Here is a 21158-nt window from a genome sequence, read left to right on the forward strand (position 1 = left end):
TTGTAATCTAAAACTCCTACACCAGAGTAAATCTCAGGCCTGACATCCGCCACAGGAACAGTGAACCTTGAGGTTGGGTCTGGACACCCAGCACGTACTGACCTCTGTCTGTCCTGAATGTTGTGGCCTGAACATACATGGTGGTGAGTGAACACTTTGTAATCTAAAACTCCTACACCAGAGTAAACCTCAGGCCTGACAACCGCCACAGAAACAGTGAACCTTGAGGTTGGGAACTGGTCAACTGGTGGAACATCAGGGCTGAAATGCCATCCCTGGCGTTCAAGCACGCCCTCTTGAAGTATTACAAAGAGCATTTCTGAAAAGGTTTCCATTGCCTGGACCGATAAGTTTTTAGTGAGTCCCACACACCAGGGCAAAATACACCTTAGACCCTGGTGTTAAGATGATCTCCATAACTTGTTTGGGGCAGGCATTCAAAGGCTTATCGGCTTTAATAATTAAGCTTTATGATAAAAGCTCTTTTAGCAAATTTCCCATATGGGGAATAAGCTATTTTCATCTATACTAGAGTTGTTCAAGACCCAAAAATTCAGTGCCTCTGGCCTATGTTATTTTTTTGGCGTGTGACCATGAAGGTCATACCTCTTAAGGTCATACTGCGCCACCTGCAACAAGTATAGCCCACGCTATCCAAAGGACCCGGCGGACCCTCTAGCCGCCGCTCGTTTGAGAACTATCCCTCCCACTCCAAATAATTTTGCCTTTTTATTTGTTTTAAAACTTTATTTTTGGGTTAGAAAATTTCCCATATAGGGAATAAGCTATTTTGTCTTATTTCGTCTTTGAGTACACTGAGTATAATTTTTTATAATGAAAACTATGACAGTGGACTAATAAAACCAAATATCAAGAGTTGACTATTTCAGTTATAATATTTGTGTGATTTTTTCACAGAAACCTTTGTTATTATATACCGTTCATTTTTACAGAATAAAATAACTTATACCTTAGTAATATTCCTGCAGTGAAACTTGGGTAGTCTAACAGGTGGCCGGCCTTCTCTATAGCAATGGACTTTGCATCCATCTGATATCACAATAAAGCAAGTTCTATGTTTATAGTCCAAGAGTGGGTAGATATTAGATCCTGGCTGACCCCCATATATGGACATTGCAGTCAGTTTTCCTTCCTTCAATCTCAAAAGATCTCCATGTCTCACTATGACAAAATTCCAAAAATCAACATTTTATTTTAATAAGGTATGAAGCTATCATGTGTAATATTAATAATAATAAATAAGCATGAGCAGTTGCAGTAGTAACTAGTTAATAGACAGTCATATATTTCACAGGTGTTAAAAGTCTCATATATTTAACTGTTACGGCAGTGTTGGCTGATGAGAAATTGATACAGGTAACTGTAGTTATGTTTTAGTATGGTGGAATTAGCTTGTAAGCTGTAACAAACTTCTTAGGATTGACCAAAGAGTTTCTTGAGGTGATTAATGTGATGATGTTTGAATTAATCAGTTTATTAGTTAAAGTTGGGTTATACAGTATGAGCTTTCTGTGTTGGTGTGAAATTTTTATATTCTGAAGTGGTAAATATACTGTTAACTAGTTAACTAAAATACATTTAAGGTTATTATATGAGTTAGGAAAAAACATAACGAAAAATAAAACAAATATAAATGTGTGCCAGGTGGTGGCTTAAGGGGGGCATGGGACCCATTGGAAAGCTAAAAAATGTTAAAACCATATTCATAAAAACTTTTTTATAGTTATTGATTTTATATGTACATATAGTTACTAAAAGCCTACAATATATAAATCGCTGATCATTAAATTTAACATAAATGTATTAGTAAAAGGAAGGGGGCAGGAGGAAATAAGAATGCTAGGCAACAATCTAGGCCCTTCCTTAGATTCTATTATTGGGATTGCTCCTAGTCACATCACAAACATTTAGGTGTACATAAGGTTTCCTGTAACAACAATTGGTTTGATTAAGATTGAAAGAACCTTGAACTACACAATGTTTACCTGGAGAGGTGAGGTTGTAAGGCAAGTAGCTGGTGACATACGCAGCAAGATCACCTCCTGGCAAAGTGACCATCTGTACTTGGGATGGAGCTGTCCTCAGCAAATAGTTCACACCACCTGGATTGTAGATTTACAACATTCAAAACTGATGTAATACTGCAGTAATCGATATGATGTGAACTAGTTTTACATATTGTCTCTATTTTGTTAATGTTACTACAAACTAACAATGCTTTTTCACATCAAGGCAGAATGGAGTGCACAGAGCGCAGAATGGATAATCAACCTAAAGTATTGATACCGTACATAACTCACCTAGGAATAGTTCCAATCAGTTGATAGCATACAACAAACCTACAAAACAAGTAACTTGATATTGTCTCCTACAAATCTTCTGTAGATGAAATTAGTAGAATGACAGTTAAAAACCAGTAAGCCCCCTTGGAAGAGAATATCAATTTATTTGTACTGTGCACTTTTTTATGCTATCAACTGCCTCAACCTGTTTTCTCATTCCTTTATAAAATAAACAGTATCAGCAAACTGACACATACCTACTCCAATTAACTCGACATTAAATTGTCTTGAGTAAATGGAGCGAGATATAACTATTAATGTTTTTGGGCAATTTAAGAAAAATAAAAATCACTTTTGAACCGATATATCTCTACAGCATTGGACCATTTTGTTCAGAATTAAAAGGACTATAACTTACAGCAGTTTTTAAAGTTATATTTTTCTGTTTTTATAATATAAGGAGATAAAGTGAAAACTATACAGAACTCATTACCCATTTTACCGCAACATTTTGAAACCATCAGACACTTGAGTTCAAACGAATAATAATTTTCATAGATTAATGTTAATTACAGTTCCCTCTGTAATTCATCTGACTGAATATTATCTGACTGTGTAATTTCATGTCTGCAAAATAATGTCTGACATTTTAATAAGTATATTATTATTTAGTCTAGTAATGCTACAACCACGCTCCTCTTTGAAGCCATTATCTGTAAAGGTTAGTTACAAGTGTTACCGGGTGTCTGAGTGAACGTGTTCTGCTTGTCACTCCAGTGCAGCAGAGATAGTGTGAATTGTGGCTCTGATGTCGATGTTGTGTCTTTCCTCACAACACCCAGAACAGTTGTGTTGCCACTCCTGAGAGGCAGCGTAAACAGCACATCTCCGTCAACATCCCTTGCTCTAGTCAAGTTCTTCAGGTAATATGCTTTGCCTACAACATCAGTCATTTTATACAGCTTTTAGAATCAATTTGTTTTAACAATAACGTCTGATAACACATTTACCTACTATAAAGGGATTTAAATTCATTATTATACCGAAGAAGAGAATACAGGGCAAAGCACAATAAAGTTTCTTTTTCAAATAAAATTTAGTCTGTGAAGGAGATTTTGGTTGAGAATAAGGATAAGGTTTATTGGTGGCAATGAGGTGTTTGTGTACATGTTTTGCGTGGTTTTCAAAATGCAGTGGATATGTGAGGAGAGCCCAATCATTGCTTTAAAGTTAGCTTTTTGATTGTGATTCATAGTTTCCTTCTTGTTTTTGGGTGGTATATACTGTAATTTATTATGAGTAGTTAGGGTAGATGCATTCCTAAAAAGCAGGACATTTTCCACTGTAGGGATACGATCATGGACAATGCCTGCATAAAACAAAACGAGCTAGCAGTAGCGTGATACCGTATACCCTAAGTCCAGAAATAAAAACTTTTGGTATACCAAGAGACTGTCGTCACTGGATCCTTCATAATGAACTGAATTTGTATAGTATTTTCACACATTTAAATTTGTGAGGACCAGCAATTAATTCAAATTGTCAAAATGTATAGTTGAGAGCTTCTCCTGTTGAGCAGATTACAGTACATCAGCTCTAACTTTGTCAATATGTTGAATATTTACTTGTTTTAGGTATTAGGTATTATCTTTAGGTACATGTACCCTGTTCAAAATGCATTTATTAAATTTGTGGTGACTGTATTGCAAATGAAAAGCAAGCTGCACAGCAATGATAAAATTAAATATTTAAAAATACACATAATATCCCATAATGAACACTCCCATAACGAGCAAAACCCATGACAACTCCACTATGGCAACTGAACAACGAATATATTCCGACCCTTCCATAGTTACCTGTAAATGATGACCACTCTCCCTTCTCTTCAACCAACAGCACCGCCAGAATGTGATAAAAAAACCAATTTTCCATATGTATTGTTTAAAATCCACCCTGTACATAATTTTTAAGATAAAAAATAAGTCAGAATATCGCAGTATTCATCAAATCAGAGGTATAAGTTTCAACATTTAAATTAACAAATTAAAATTCACCTAACATATTTTAAAAGTTTAAAGTTAAATTAGGTGAAAGTTTTGCTATGAGTAAATTATATGACTTGTGCACAGCCAATACCACCTACCAGCGAGGCATTGTGAAGCTAGTTGCTGAGATTGCATAATACTGTCAAGCTGCCGTTGGTAAGAGGACCATGGGAGTGGAGCAGATAGTTGGTATTCTAGCCAAGTAAGATTGTGACCGTGGTATATCTGAGGCAGAACCACCCTCTGTGACACCACAGGAGCTGTAAACTGCTTGGGACCTGACATTCTCACATCACCTCTGGCTGTCACCTACAACAACACACCAGACACTACAATATATGAGTGTAGTATGGAGCGGGTCTTGATACAAACGTATACTACCTTACTATTACTACCAGCCTTGCTTGACTGGGACGGTGGCATCGTCCTGTAATCCAGCTACTTGGAGGTGACGAATTGTGGATATTTATAGGCATGCGATACTCCATGGTGTGGATTAACGTCTGCACTAGTGAGTACTATGACTATCCCTAGTACTATTCTGATAATTAGACCTGTTTGTTCTAAGAAAAAGAACTCCCTAGTTTTAAAAATACCTGACGATAGTATTAGTTTAAGTGGATGAGCAATAATCCTTTGGTGCTGTAGAGTATACTTGTAAGATTTAGTTTTATAGGTTGGCAATGAGTATACCCTTTTGACCTTGGGTATACTGAACGCGCCGCATCCAGCGCTGTCAGAGTGCAATGGCTACTCCGCAGCAGAAAGCGCAATGTGTTATTTGGTTAATGGAAACAAATTCTGTTACTACTGTGCAGCCCAATTTTAGGCGTGAATATGGTGGTAATGCACCTGATCCATTTGTTTACACACTAACTCCTTAATTTTATTTTTTAATTTTTTTAAATAAAATTTCTTAATTTTTTTATTTAGTTTTATTTACAAACTATATAATACACCTAAACTTTTATTTCGTTACCTCTTTCATTTAACAAATATTACCTGCTCATCACAAAAGGCTGTAAAATTCAGATTATTAAATGATCCCTCTACTGTCAGATTATGGATGGTTAGACGTGTCTCAGAAGAAAATCTCTTCTTCCCTTTAGTCTCTTGAGCTCCATTCAATGTCATAAGATTTTTGTCATCAAAAGGTAAGCCGTTTACTAAGCCTTTAACTCTGTAAGAAAAATGTCATACCAAATATTATCGTCATCCTTCATAATAAATAAATAAAAAGGCCTTTATTTACAAGCGAGTTTCATGATACATGGTTTTCAAACTAACTCAAGTCACTAAATCTAAACTATAATATATTTACATAAGTATATACAAACAATGCCAAAAGAATAATTTACAATGTACATTTTACATTTGTTTTTTTCATTGCGGCCCTGAATGAGTTATAAGATTTCGAACACTTATAATACTATTGTTTGAATGTTACTGTTTTCTATAAACACTAGGCATGCAGTCTGAGGTCTGCCAATTGAGCGGAGGAAACAAAGAAGCAAAACAGTTTATCTTCTTTCTAAACAAAATTTTTCATTAAAAAAAGATTTTAACAACTTAATATGATTGTTACTCTTCTTGTCTCAAAAATGGCTCAATTAGCAAGCCTTCGATAGTTCTTACTCTTGACAACGCTAGATAAAGTAAGCCAAAGGAAAATTTTTATTTTCCCAGGTACACCACATTGCATTTTGTTGAGATATACTGACATTGCATATGCAAGATGTAGTGGGAATTGCAATCGTGATCACATTCCTGCCTTTAATTTAAAGGAAGCAGTTACTTATAAGGAACAGGTAACAGGTCGTTGTACAATGTGAGTTCAAATACATTTTCTAGCAGCATGAAAATGGAATGAAATGAAATGAAATGAAATGAAATGTGTTTATTGTCTTGTGAATTTATACAAATTATTGACAATGTCAGAAAAACTGCTAAAACTAGCATAGTCAGTTAATGAATACAATATACAATATTTACAAGAATACTACACACAAGGAGACATGTTACAATACATACTTTAATATTACCACCAAATAATCTTATTGTTCAGAAAAATGCAAGGCATTTAGAATAATGAAAGTTATTAAACCCCATAACCAACTAAATCCAACAGTAATTTGATAAATTTGCTAGCTCTACTTAAAAATTAATAAAAGGCATTTCAAAAAAATCTTTTAGAGAATAAAAAGGGTTGTTCAAAAGCCATTTGTAGAATTTAGATTTAAAAGTTTTATTAGGATATTTTGTTATTAAATGTATTAGCTTGTTGTATATTTTTAGTGAGATTACAATATGACTTTTAAGAGTTTTAGACAGTCTAAAAAAATCTATGGTAGCAACGTTTTTATTCCTTGTATTATGAACATGAGAATTTTGTTTGATAAGGTTGGGATTTTGTAGAATATATGATACAGAGTCAAATATATAAATGTTAATTACTGTTGGAATTTGTAGCTGAATGAACAGGGGTTTACAGTGTTCCTGTTGGGGTTCACAAGATATGATTCTAACTAACTTCTTTTGTAAGACTAAAATTTCCTCTATCCTACTGCAATTTCCGTAAAAGATAATATTGTATCTGAAAATGGATTGGAAATAAGCAAAGTAGGCTGTTTTAATATAATTTTGATCTATACAATGTATTAGTTTAGTTATAAGACAAATCACCCTTGAAAGCTTAGAACTTATGTAATCTATATGATCTCCCCAAGAAAGGGTCTTATCCAGATAAATACCAAGAAATTTAACATTGTCTACACAACCATCCAACATATTTGATTCACAGGGTCTAAGGCTAAAAACAATTTTTTGAGTTTTATCTTTGTTTAAGAGGAAGCCATTTGATTCAAACCAAATAGAAGCTTCATTGATTGAGTTTTGAGCTAACTCTTTAAGTTGTTTAAGATCGGGATTAATATTTAAAAATGTTGTATCATCTGCATACAAATAAGTTTTACTGGTTATACATTCTGGGAGGTCGTTAATACAAATTAAAAATAATAGAGGACCTAGAACAGATCCCTGAGGCACGCCATATTTCATTTTTAATTCTTGGGACCATTCTCCATCAATATTGACTTTTTGTATTCTATTGTTTAAGTATGATTTGAAAAAAGAAAGTGGAGATCCGTTGATACCATAAAAACTTAATTTCATTATTAGGTCATCATGGTCGACACAATCGAAAGCCCTACTCAGGTCGCAGAAAGTGGCCTGAGCAAGTGACTTCCTCTCAAAGACCATTAGTACCTCATTAATCAATTTATCTATTGCGTCTGATGTACACTTGCCCTTTCTAAATCCAAATTGTGATACACTTAAAAAGTTGTTTCTTTCAAAAAAAGAATGCAGCTGGTCAAAAACCATGATTTCAAACAATTTTGATACTACAGGAATGATTGATATTGGGCGATAACTTTCTGGAATATCTTTTTTACCTTTTTTAAAAATGGGACAGACTCTCATGAAGTCAATATTAATGATCAATGAATCAAATGTAGCCTTTGAAAAAAATACAGCGACTATACAGAATATTTCAATCAAGAATTTGTCTATCATGTATAAAATGATGGTCTTACTATTAAAGCAAAGGAAAATGGTTAATTAAGGAAATCTTTGGAAATAATTAGAGTTCAGCTAGCTAACCGGGTGAGATAGAGTCCAGTGGTTTCAAAATACAAATAAATCTTATGTGACTTTTCCTGTATCTGAACCTCTGGAATCAAATTAACTTATGTACACGCTGAACTCTAACACTACTCCTTTCCTAATAAACCTCCTTAATGATGAATATAAACACTTGATGTAAGTTGTGATTGTCACCTGACTCCGTGGCCAGAGTCTAGTTGGCCGGTGACAGTGATGTCGCCGGAGATGACGTGTTTGATGCCAGACTTGGTGATAGCAGATCTACTCCAGGAGAGGACGTCCACTCCAGCCAGTGGAGCTCCAGCTGGTAGCCTCAGTTGTCTGGTGATCAGCTGGTCCAGGGTCAGCTCTGCAGACATTGTGTTGGACTCTACATTGGCTAGCATCAGGTCTGACGTCATGTTCAGTCCGTTCACAAACATCGAGTTGTTTAAGTTATCTAGAACAAATACAGACTCTCGTGTCATGTGTTAAATCACAATATTTGTTTAAAAACACTATATAATAAATAAGTGAAAAGGGAATGGTCATTTGCCACGTTTAATGAGACCTTGTTTTAATCAGTCAATATAAGCTTGAAATGAGAGGTAAGACATTTCTCTGGAATAAACTACATAACTACTACAGAGCTTTTGTACTAAGTATTGAATATATGCATATCAAGTAACTTTAAGTATGCATAACAAGTTTTTAGAGCACATTTGTTTATCACGTCAGGCCAGAGTGAGTGAGACAACTGTAAATTCACAATACACATTTTTATAAACCTTTGACAATGTTTTCAAGTACTTACGTTTGATTACAAGTTTGTTGAAATCAAGATAACCACCAATTTTCTGATCTATTCCATTCAACAAAACATTTTCAGTAAACGCAGGCAGCTGTATTCCTTCAATATTTCCTCCCACTGTAGCTTTGTCTGCTTTCAGTCCTTTCTCAGCTCGGACACTCGGGAAGTAGAAAGTTCCATTTATAACTTGATCTGCACTCAGACTTACTAGTCTTGATAGTTGTTCTTCTACATTGTTATTATTTATATCCACCTGCAAAATCAATAAACTATAATACCCAAGACTCTATAAAAAAAGCTATGTTTTTGTTTCGCTTTACTATATGGGTAGACCTACAGATTATGGTAGGATCCAAACTATCAAGTCACAGCTTCATAATAGAGAAAACTGATAGTTAATTATGGCAGAATCTGAACTAAGGACCAAGATCCTAGGCTCTATCTACAAAACCAACATTGTACAGTTCAGATTTAAAATCAATTTAAATTTTTACTAAATGTAGTTTAAGTGGAGCAAATTGGTGCTCTGGGGTCGACTTTAATGCAAGTTTTATTACTGAGACACACAACTACGGCTGAGCATTATTTAGCCAAACCTACCATGGTTATTTTGACTAGCATTCGGAAAGTTTGAAAAAACCAATTTGAATTTAATAATGTCTATACAATTAAAAAATAACTAAACATTTTTTGGAGATATTCATTTAGAGATATTCAGTTAGAACAGAAAAAAACACTCACCACAGTTAGGTTTCTGATTTCAACCTCATCCATGGAAACTTCTTGGAGGTCAGTTACATTATCATCTTTGAACCAAACATTATCCATTATATCAGGCCAATCAAAACCATCAACAGACGTTAAAACCTCAGGCTCTTGATGGAACTTTCCACTTCCTAAAACAGTTTAAATAGCAACAATTTTAAACAATTATGATACAGTTTTCCAACAAAATTTTTATCGTCATTCATTAGCTAAGTAAAATAAATCTGTATCAAATGTAAGCCTTTATGTATCTCCTAAACTTACGTTTAGTATATGAAAAGTCCTATGTTTTATCCTGGAAAAGTACTTCCTGGTCCAACTGAATTTGGATATTTAAAAATGATAATTTTATGCTTAAGATAAATATTTTTGCTAAATTTTTGCATTGCTTTGAACAACAATCTTGGAGTGGCAAGTCAGAACGAAAGGAAGACACTGCTATTGCCATAAGAGGAGAACAAATTTATTATTGTTTTATAAACGATAGCGCTTTTAAAACATCAACAATAATTATTTATATCATTCAAACCATAAGATATTATAAGTACAGTATGCTGTTCTACCGAGTAAGGTTTTAACCTAAACAGTTGCTAGTGATAAATTTCTCTATCAATGATGCTAGCCTGTATTTTTTGCAAAAAATAATCAATTTTGAATAACGTACTTCTGTTAAACTATCAACCTATGAAATTCAAGTAAACCGAAGTAAAATCCAGGACAAAAATGAACGGTATATGCAAACAATTACTATGATGAGTGTTGCTTGCAAGGTGTTAATTCCGAGGGGGTACAATCTACACCTTATAAGCCTCGGATGTGCTACAAGTTGGGTGTGTCCAGGGTTCAATTTAATTTGTTAATTGGCTGGGCTCAGACTCTACTATTTTATCATTCACTCAGTCAATCAAAGGCCATCATCATCATCGCCCACATTAAAGCCAATTAGCCCCCGATCGTGTTTTTTACAATTTAAGTTGGTTGAGGAGCTAATCAAACGTCACCTAAAATAACCGTAGGTTAGCCTATAACTACAACTACTGCTAGTGTGTTTCCTACGCTCACAAAATAAAACTACTCCTTACTGGAAAAGGTTACTTCACCTTTTAATAAAACCCGATAAATCGTAAATAAAGAATACCCTAACTATAAATAAAAATTAATTTCATGACTAACAAACTACGTACTTCATTCCCTGCGTTATTTCACCACGGGTGTAACTTGGGGAAGATATCACGATTAAATAATTTTTAAGTGAATTAGACTGGTTTTATTGTACTAATTAATGGACCACAATACAGATAACAACAAGGCTGTTCCACTCGAAACCTACTAATAATCGAAATTGGTAAAAAAACAAATTAGAGCTTTTTCGCCCGCCACCAATTAGTTCGGTCTTGATTTATTGGGGTAATAAAAGACAACAATTTATTCTAGCGTACTAAAGGTACAGAGCCAATACCAAAAATATTGCGCCGGCCGATCAAATAAATCTTGATCCTAGGTCTTGGAGTTCTCTCGCTCTACCCCTACCCTTTGTCCTTAAGACGCTATCAGTGCAGCAGGTGGACACTGCCGGTAACATCGTTTCCCGCTTTAATTTAAATTTAAATCTAGGTCCAATTGGGACCTTACAAGCTTTTATTTTGATTAATGATTAGTAATGGCCAAACCTGAGTCTCGTACTAAATGTCAACACACCTGAAATGATCAGTTTAGACTGGTTAGAGAGGAGAGCAAGGCAGAAAGCTGTAACATTGACATCTGACACAAGACCAATGGTGAGTAGATCTCCAGCCAATGACACACTGCCATGCACCGTCTTGTGGCCAGTAATCAGCTGATCAGCAGCTGAGTCAGTCATAACTATATCAGCTGGTACCTGGAGATGACTCATCCTGCCACCAATCTGTACCTCCGAGGTGCTCACTGGACCACCTGGAAATAAAGTCATCAACATAATGTCACTAAGTCATGATACTTCCGCCACAGAAAACCTACAGACTGAGTGAATTTCCATTAGTCTAATTGGTGTTTTAAATGCAGTAACATTTTTCCTTAAACGTGGTTTTTTTATGTTAGTAGTATGGACTTCTACAGGTCAGTATGCTGCTTCAAGAAGGGGTTTACACCCAGCACATTTGGGATCACCGACAAAGATGGAAACATAATAATTTATTTTTGTAAAAAAATACAACCGACTTCAAACGCTCTAAAAAGAATGAAATAATTTCAATAAAGTAAACTTTTGTATTAGGCAAGCTGACGTATTTTAAGTCGGCGCGACTCTATGATGATGTTTGATACAAAATTGAAAGAGGGTGTCCATATTGCAGGTGACTCTATAACTAAAGGTGTTAATCTGCATGTCTTTTTCATAGTTATGCGTTAAGTGTTATTTTATTACCGTAATCAGAGATCGGCATTATAGTGGTATTAACGAGTATCTTTAAAAAGATTATAACGCATTTAAATGTTTCTAACTTGGAAAAGTAACGTTTTAATACTAAACTATCTTCTTTTCCCTATAATAATATCAAACTAAATTATTTTCCTATTCATATAGAACATTTGTGTGTGTTATTTTCATAATGCATTTATTCTGAAGTAAACATAAAATACAAGAAAATATTTCCTTTAATATATAAACAAAACAGTTCAGTATGTTTTTTTATATATTTATGTTATCCAGCTACAATTTGCAGTTTGAGCCGCGCCGACTTGAAATACGTGAGCTTGCCTAATACAAAAGTTTACTTTATTGAAATTATTTCATTCTTTTTAGAGCGTTTGAAGTCGGTTGTATTTTTTTACAAAAATAAATTATTTCATGATTTTTAGTGACTGTATAATTTTTTATATATTAATTACTTCAGGATTTTTGATAAGCAAAACTGTTTGACACAATCAAAAGTTCCACAGAACAATCATTATTTTAAGAGTCACCTGTTCAGGTTACATAATCAATGAGCGCGTTCTGGGAACATGCACCGGTGCACCGGTGTTGCCCCGGTGCAAAAAATGTGTCGTTCTGGGAGACCGGTGAGTTAACCTAGCAGACAAGCTATTTCCTCTTTTTCCTCCACCGGTGCAAGATTTATGCACCGGAGAAATTGTACGGTGCATAATACACCGGCGGCCTCTGATTGGTCTGTTTCTTGGACAACAGCATGCAGCTACGGCAAAATGGCGGGTCCATCGAATAATGTTCATCAGTTTTATAGGTTATGTTGCGTAATGAGTGAATAATTTATTCTATGAGGGGGTTAAATTACGTATTAAGTGAATAATTTTCAAATAATTTATTCTGTGAGGACAAGTTTGTTTGGTTTAAATATTATAAAGTAAATAATAGGTGAATGTGTAAATTATAATCAGATGTGTACCGTAAACCGGTGAATAACCGTTCTGGGAGACCAAGACTCTTGCCCCGGGGCGGTACCGGTGAATAAGTCACCGGTTAATCTGCACCGGTGCACCGGTACATGTTCCCTGAACGCGCCCAATGTTCTTATTCTTAAAATCAATGTAATATTCTTATTCTTAAAATCAATGTAATATTCTTATTCTTATTCTTAATGGGTATGAAAATAAACATTTTTAGATATTCCTTAAGAAAGAAAGAGTTGTCCATTACATTAGGCCTAATGAAAAACTAATTGTCTTTTCTAGATACATTGAAATGTCAGACATCATCGTTTCCTGCAATCGGTGTACTTCTACATTATAAAAAGAAATACAGTAACGTCTCAAACCTTTTGGAACAATATGAAAGTTATTCCTCAGCTACCAGCACTAAAAAATCTCTCAAAAGTGGAAAATTGGTCGTTAACACGTATAGTACCTTTGGAAAATATTATATGAAAGATTGGTTCAGCTAAAAGTGGTGTAAGTCATGTAGGGGGTTTTGTTTGCTCAAGGTATAGCCTAGTCGAAATTGCAAATCATCTTCCTCTAGGACTTTCCGAAGCAGGCATAATAGTATTGATATGTTCAAAAGGTGTTCAAAATGACATAAAAAACCACAGACCAATTGCAGTTGTATCTTCTCCAGCTAAGGTCTTTGAGTGCATATTATACAACAGATTGCTCGGTCATGTATCAAATTTTATCACTCCTCATCAACATGGTTTTTTTCCGGGCCGATCAATTAATTCGAATTTAATAAATTTTTCACAGTACGTTATAAATTCTATTGATCAGAACATTCAAGTTGATTGTGTGTACACCGATTTTGAAAAAGCATTTGATAGAGTTAATCACTTAGTGTTATTGTCTAAGCTGCATTACTATGGCCTATCTGAGAACACATTAAGATTATTTTCTTCATATTTATACAAACGTAAACAGTATGTAACATACAATGGTGCATGCTCCAACACATTTCTGGTGGACTCAGGTGTCCCCCAAGGTTCAAATTTAGGGCCTTTATTATTCATAGTATTTATAAATGATATAACCAGGTGTGTAAAACATAGTAAAATTTTAATGTACGCTGACGATTTAAAAATTTTCAAAAATATTAACACAATCTTGGATTCTCAACAGCTACAAACTGATATTGATGAACTAATTGCTTGGAGTAAAGAAAATATATTATTTAATGTTAAAAAATGTGCTGTTATGAGTTATACAAGGAAAACTACCCAAACTATTGTAAATTTTCCTTATTCAATGGATGGTGTTGTCTTATGTAGAAAGTCAGCATTTAAAGATCTTGGTGTTGTTTTCGATAGTAAATTTCTATTTGCAGAACACGTGATGAACACTTGTAAGGCAGCTTATTCAGTATTAGGTTTCATTCATAGATCTTGCAGCTTTTTAAGAAATTTAAACTCAGTAAAATTATTATTTTGTTCATTGGTGCGCTCACGATTAGAATATGCATCAGTTGTATGGTATCCTCATCAGCTTTACCTTGTAGACATGATTGAGGCGATTCAAAAAAGATTTTTAAGATTTATATATTTTAAAACATTTGGTCACTATACATTCAACATCTCATACCACCAGCTCTTGACCATGTTTGATATGACTAGTCTCAGTGACAGAAGGAAGTTGGCCGCCTTATCTTATCTCCATAAACTGGTGAGCGGTGTGCTGGACGATAGTGACTTGCTGGGACAAATCAATTTTCACGTTCCACGACACAATTCACGCAGCACTCTTGTATTTACCCCTCGTTACTCTCGTACCAATCTTGGATTCAATTCTCCACTAAATATTATGTCTCGCACTTGTAATTCCTATCAATTTGATATATTTCATTTATCACTAAAAAAGTTAAATGTCTGTTTGTTAAATGAATTCAAACTTTCTTATCAGCGTTAATTTACAATTTTTCTAAATAGTACATATTTATTTGTTATATATTTATATTATATTTATTATATTTGATTCATGACCATCAGTATTATTTTAGTTAGTATAAATTCTCTTGTTACTGTATATTTAAATTTTATATTGTCATTCTTATTTATATTCTTTATTTATATTTTGAGTGAAACTGTCACCATTGAAGACGGACATTTTTTCCCTAGTTGTGTTATTATTAATTGTAATATCATGTTAACATTCCTGTTATTTGATTAATGCTACAAAGTAATTGGCATGTGCTGTTTTGTAGCATTGAAAATAAAATAAATAAATAAATAAATAAATAAATGTTATAGTAACTGGGTAGAGAATATTAATAAACATTCCACATCTGCAAATTAAATATGTATATGAAAGATTGGTTCAGCTAAAAGTGGTGCAAGCCATGTAGGTGGTTTTGTTTGATCAAGATATAGCCTAGTCAAAACTGCAAATCATCTTCCTCTAGGACTTTCCGAAGCAGGCATAATAGTATTGATATATGATGTAGTAACTGGGTAGAGAATATCAATAAACATTCCACATCTGCAAATGCATGTTTGATAATTAAAATATTTAACACTTTTAAGACAATTGACGATTATGCACTGTCACACTTCTTAGGTCGTGTATGGAATAAATGCATTTAATTTATATTTAGACCTGTTTTACGATTGCTTTGGTTTTCACAATACACCTTTATTTGTCAATATCATACAGCTATTCATTGAAACATATATGTTTTTGTAAGTCAGAATATTCAATACTAAAAACAGAATTACTGTATACACAAATCAGGTCAAACTTTAAAATACATTTTTTATAGTAACCAAAACAAAATGCATTTTTCTCAATGTAATTCATTTAGGCTCCATGGCAAGAAATAGTTTATTGATCAATATGAAGCAACTGTTTCATGAAGAATTGTCTGTAGCTTCATTTAAATGGTTTCAACTAACAGCTGTAGGAATGTTGTTATTATTTATTGCCTTCTCTGCACAAATGTAAACAATCTGCACAAATGTAAACAAAATAAATGTTGAATATTTAAGGTTTTCAGAATTTTTCACCGAAACAAATATTATACTTAAACATAATATATAAGGTACCAAATAGAAACTCTCCTGGTTATTTTGGTGGTGGAACCACACTGATCGGTAAAAGAATCACAGAGAAATTGGTGAACATACATAGAAAAAAAAAACATCGCCACAAACAAATTGAGAACCTCCTCCTTTTGTTGGTAGTGGGGAAGTCGGTTAATAATAAATAAAGAAGAATGTTTAGATAGATGGCGAGAATACTTTATGGAGTTACTAAATGGAGTAGCACAGCCACCTCTAATACAAAGCCGCGACGTTCGAACTGGCAACGCCGCAATCACACCCCTTCTGGGTCCGTCTTCACACGCGCTAGGCTATAGCTTAAATGAGAGTTTTGCTGTTTTCACTGCTCTATAGAATGAATGAAAGATATTTAAATGGCACATAATAGTGATTTGTGTACTAAAATACAAAAATAATGTCTGTTTGTTTGTAGGCCTATTTATCGTATTGTAATAATTGCAATGCATGTGAAAATGTCTTGTAAAACTTCCAACTACAAATTAAAGAGTAAAGTAATAAAAATATCTTGGATTGTTTAAATAAAACTAGTTAACCGCCCGTGCTCCGCCACGGGAATATGGTCAGCAATAAAAGACATATAATTAACAAATACTGTTTATCTTTGTATTTTATTTAGGGGCTGCTTAATTTTTTACATGAAATAGAGCTAACTGATAAGTTGGCCTGTATTAACTATTTTATGTTAATCAAACCGATATATTGGATTAACCGAATTAATGTTTTACATTAATTCGAGTTTCCTTTGAAAAATAAATAGTATACAAACTGTACAATGCTATAACCTAATAACCTACTTATGCTATGGAGATAATTTTTTCATGTATATTCCTATATTCGTTGTTTTTTGTTCAATACATTTGTTGTATGGAATAAAGATAGATACTTACATGTAAATAACGCATCAGCAGTTGGTCACATTTCACGAATCTTTGACCCATTCCGTGAGTAACAGCTGTGTTTACGTCGTTAATTTAAGAAGTCCCTGATCTTAAAATTATATAGACTACCAGAAAGATGTTGATTCAAGTGACACTTAGAACTCGCCATTTCAAATGCAGAATTGTATGATCTTATATTATTCAAATAGCTTTTTTTGTTTCTTTTGACCCTTAATACTTTATTTATAGTCGCTGTAGCCCCGTTGATAAGATTTCCATAAACTCAAAATGTTGATAAGGAGCTTATTTTATCTTTCCCTTGTGACAACATAAGGAGAATATATTTGTGTCCCTGTCAGTCTGTTCTGACTCGAAATTCATAGATTTACAGTAGTGACAAATCCAATTTAATGACCCCAATTCAAAAGAGTCGGTGTTTTTTTTGTAGGGACTTCCAGAGAACATTTAACACCATCACTGCTCTTTACTTTTTTAGTTCGCTGGTTCTGTACGTGTTTTTTTCGTTCTGTATGTCTCTTCACGCCCAGTTAATGATCACCTTTTCTTTTTCTTTTTAAAATTTTCACACCCTGGGGTTAATGATAAAGTTTTATAATACTGTAATGACCCCGAGTCAACATTGCCATTAAACATCAATTCACATACTTCTTCGCCAGAACCGAATTCGTGAGTCACAGTTTCTCAGGCAACTTCCCTGTGTAGCCTACTCGAAAAAAAATAGTTAGGGTATAGTTCACTGATAAAATTGTAGTTCCACGTATCCCAGCGTACTCGCCATCGCGATAAGGTAAAATTTGGTACTGCTGAACGTCAAACACTGACCTTGAGTAAGATTCATCACCTAAGACAAAATGTTTGTATTTTTCCCACTCATTAGCAATCATCTGTACAACTTGCAAGCGGATTCCCCTATGATTGTTCTGGTGGCCATAGAGAATAAATTATATTGATCAAAACAATAAGTTTCCGTCCTCTACTATGGGTATTATTTCACATTCCATACTCAAACTTAAACTCAATTATCGCTTTCCTTCAGATCACTTCACAGGAAAACTAAAACCTTTCAAAACAACCAAATTTTCACCAAAACATACAAATAATGTTCAAATACATTTATAAATAATACATTGTGGTATAAAAAGAAAAAATACACTTTTCCTTGATCAAAATCTTGTGTTTATAAACAGGAACTCCTAGAATAACATAATGAAAGTGAGGTTATAAAAATAATAACAATTTTTCCGTCTGACAAACATTAAACAGCTGATGAATAATTTATTAACTGTGCATTATAATCTTCAATAAGAATTGTATTGACTCGACCTTTGAAGGGCTGTAGGTCGTAGTCCTTAGAACAAACGTGAATTCTAATGAAGTTCGGCAAATCTATGCATTATCCCCTTTAATTTGACACATAGATCTTGTGGATCGGTCCAGTAATTACTGAAAAAACAGTGTTACAACTGTGTATTAAATATATAGATTATTTTCAATTTTAAATATTCATATTATTGTTTTAGCCTACCTGACGAACCATAAGTCTAGATAGCTACGACAAAATTTTAAGTTTTCTTTTCTTGTTTGAATGCCTACTGACTGAATCATTTATTTTCTTTGAATAATTAAGAATAAGAATAAGAATAAGAATGCTTTATTGCCGTTACACTGGTTTACATGCATGGCACAGTCAAGGAAATGTCTTAGAACTAAAGGTTTTAACTAAGGTTTAATTTAACATCGTTTATAAAGTCTATTTCTCTATATGGACACAGGTTTAACAGGTAGTTTTTAAGGAGGTTAAGGTTATTTAGCAATACGTTTGCCGTTGTGGAAACGATCTCAGAAGCTAGGCCTTCATATAGCTTTCCACATTCATTATAATGTGCAAAATGACGCTAATAATACACGTCAATTTATTACTATTATTTATTTATTAATTATGTGCTAATATTACAGCCTTAATTGTTGCAAAATGAAGTAAAGTCCCCGACTTCGCTTACTTTTGCTAGTCGAATCTCTTCATCCTGTTGCCTTCCTCTTGTCTTCTTTCTTCAGGAGTCTTTCTCCTTAATTGTTGCAAAATGAAGTAAAGTCCCCGACTTCGCTTACTTTTGCTAGTCGAATCTCTTCATCCTGTTGCCTTCCTCTTGTCTTCTTTCTTCAGGAGTCTTTCTCCTTGTCGTTTTTCGTGTATCAAGATATGAAGGTAAATTGGGAAAAGGTCTAGGTACGACATTTTCCCCTAAAACTGGCTTCTCGCGTCTATACTCGCACCAATCACAGTCTTTATTATTGTATTTTCCCACAATACTAAGGTCATCTTCATGAAAATGTTTCAGGCAGACACTAGAATTGTTTGAAGGTGTCCAATCTGACCGAGGAATAGCACGAATCCACTGTTGCTTACGCACCGGATCACTTGGAATCTTAAAACACTGCATGCATCCTTCAGTTTTTATCGAGCTTTCGTAATTACTCTTGCACCCAGGCACAATACATCTATCTGGCATGATGCAGTAGAAATTTCAATGTAACGATTAAGGGTAATATAAACGCGAATAAGTACGTCGCTACGCGACTCCTCCATTTACTGTAATGGTAAGACGACCGCGCGCCAAGACACAGATGCGACGTTGCCACTTTTCGCTCGCCGCGGCCTTGTATTAGAGGTGGCTGTGCTTATAGGCACCCCATATGTGGCTGATTAAGGAGTTTTTCAAGAATGGAGTTCAATTACATAAATTATAGTCCATGGTGGGCTTACAGATATACTGCATACAGGGAAAATTACATAACACTAACAGCAAAGCGTATCAGAGTAAAATTTCTGCAGAAAATAGATTTACAGTAATTCATATAATGAAAAACATACTAACTTATGTTTAAGAATATTTGTGAAAACAACCTCATTATGATTTGTTTATTAGAGGGTGTACAATATTTTCTATTATTTTCCTGTACAGTACCAGGTACAATCCCAGCGAAAGTATGATTTCTATTTCATTAAAAACTAACTACCAGATGTTATTTACTTTCCGTATCCACCAGGTAAAAGTCATAGTGACCAGTTTGAAAAACTGATAAAATGGCTACTTATGTATGATTAATTTTAAGCCATACCAAATACAACTTTGTCAAAAGTTGTGTTCTCAGAGAGCAACACAGCATCTGTGAGGAGGTGAGAGATATTGTGAGAGTTGAGAGTTGCACCAGGTGCCATTGCTACATTGTGGGTCTCTAGGTTGGTGATGGCCTGTGAGGCTATAACACTCTGGTCTCCGTCTGTCAACAGCCATCTGCCAAACACACGAGAGTTGAGCCCATCCAGAGTACCTAGACAGAGCAGCATCACGTATGTGAGAGATATTGTGAGAGTTGAGAGTTGCGCCAGGTGCCATTGCTACATTGTGGGTCTCTAGGTTGGTGATGGCCTGTGAGGCTATAACACTCTGGTCTCCGTCTGTCAACAGCCATCTGCCAAACACACGAGAGTTGAGCCCATCCAGAGTACCTAGACAGAGCAGCATCACGTATGTGAGAGATATTGTGAGAGTTGAGAGTTGCACCAGGTGCCATTGCTACATTGTGGGTCTCTAGGTTGGTGATGGCTTGTGAGGCTATAACACTCTGGTCTCGGTCTGTCAACAGCCATCTGCCAAACACACGAGAGTTGAGCCCATCCAAAGTACCTAGACAGAGCAGCATCACGTATGTGAGAGATATTGTGAGAGTTGAGAGTTGCGCCAGGTGCCATTACTAGACAGAGATATTTAAGTCTAATATTGATGGTAGGCTTCCTTGATGAAAGTAGACTGTTATCCCTAGTGGACAGGAAATGTGCGATTGTTTGTTCTTCTTCAATCTAATTGTTCCCGAAGATTGTATGATGCAAAATCCAAAATATATCATTCACTTTTTTCAGCAATTCATCGACAGCCATCTTCCCAAGACCAAGATATGTCTAGTTAATAATGTAAAACATGAAACTATGAGGTTGTATTTACATCTTTTAGTAGACATTATATTCTAAATTAATTTATTCAGATTTCATTAAGAACTAAGTATAGCTTACGTCAAATATGGGTGTACTAAATAAATAAAGAATAGGCAAGAGGAAAAAAATCTTGCTTTCAAGACTAGCTGTAACTTGAGCTATAGATTAAATTTTTGACAGTCTATTTCTTTTATTTAATTGACCTAAGTAAACTTAT

General features: G+C 34.4%; 2 protein-coding genes across 2 annotated transcripts in view; both read right to left on the bottom strand.

Annotated features, from left to right (window-relative positions):
* Positions 1 to 16: 16 nt before the first annotated feature.
* Positions 17 to 20364, bottom strand: LOC128984233 (uncharacterized). Its single transcript, XM_054403534.1, has 11 exons — positions 20068 to 20364; positions 11268 to 11504; positions 9546 to 9700; positions 8808 to 9057; positions 8189 to 8453; positions 5354 to 5531; positions 4450 to 4660; positions 3043 to 3240; positions 2007 to 2123; positions 971 to 1182; positions 17 to 127 (listed from the first exon to the last, which is right to left on the bottom strand). The coding sequence occupies exons 1-11, from the start codon at positions 20294 to 20296 to the stop codon at positions 17 to 19; spliced, it is 2163 nt and encodes a 720-aa protein (XP_054259509.1). The 5' UTR covers positions 20297 to 20364.
* LOC128984235 (uncharacterized) overlaps positions 20296 to 21158 on the bottom strand; it is a 29603-nt gene continuing 28740 nt past the window's right edge. The window contains exon 18 of the mRNA XM_054403535.1: positions 20296 to 20636. Within this exon, the coding sequence (XP_054259510.1) occupies positions 20296 to 20636 (341 nt within the window). The remainder of the gene's footprint in view (positions 20637 to 21158) is intronic.

The sequence above is a fragment of the Macrosteles quadrilineatus genome, unplaced genomic scaffold, assembly GCF_028750875.1.
Source record: "Macrosteles quadrilineatus isolate MER2022 unplaced genomic scaffold, UCM_ALF_1.0 Scaffold_2__2_contigs__length_208266976, whole genome shotgun sequence".
NCBI classification, from domain to species: domain Eukaryota; kingdom Metazoa; phylum Arthropoda; class Insecta; order Hemiptera; family Cicadellidae; genus Macrosteles; species Macrosteles quadrilineatus.

Coding starts and splice junctions, on each gene's coding strand:
- LOC128984233 (XM_054403534.1), bottom strand. CDS start 20,296: ATGCTGCTCTGTCTAGGTACTCTGGATGGGCTCAACTCTCGTGTGTTT. Junction 11,505..20,067: donor TTTTGACAAAGTTGTATTTG/GTATGGCTTAAA, acceptor CTTTATTTCCAG/GTGGTCCAGTGAGCACCTCG. Junction 5,532..8,188: donor GACTCTGGCCACGGAGTCAG/GTGACAATCACA, acceptor TTTTTCTTACAG/AGTTAAAGGCTTAGTAAACG.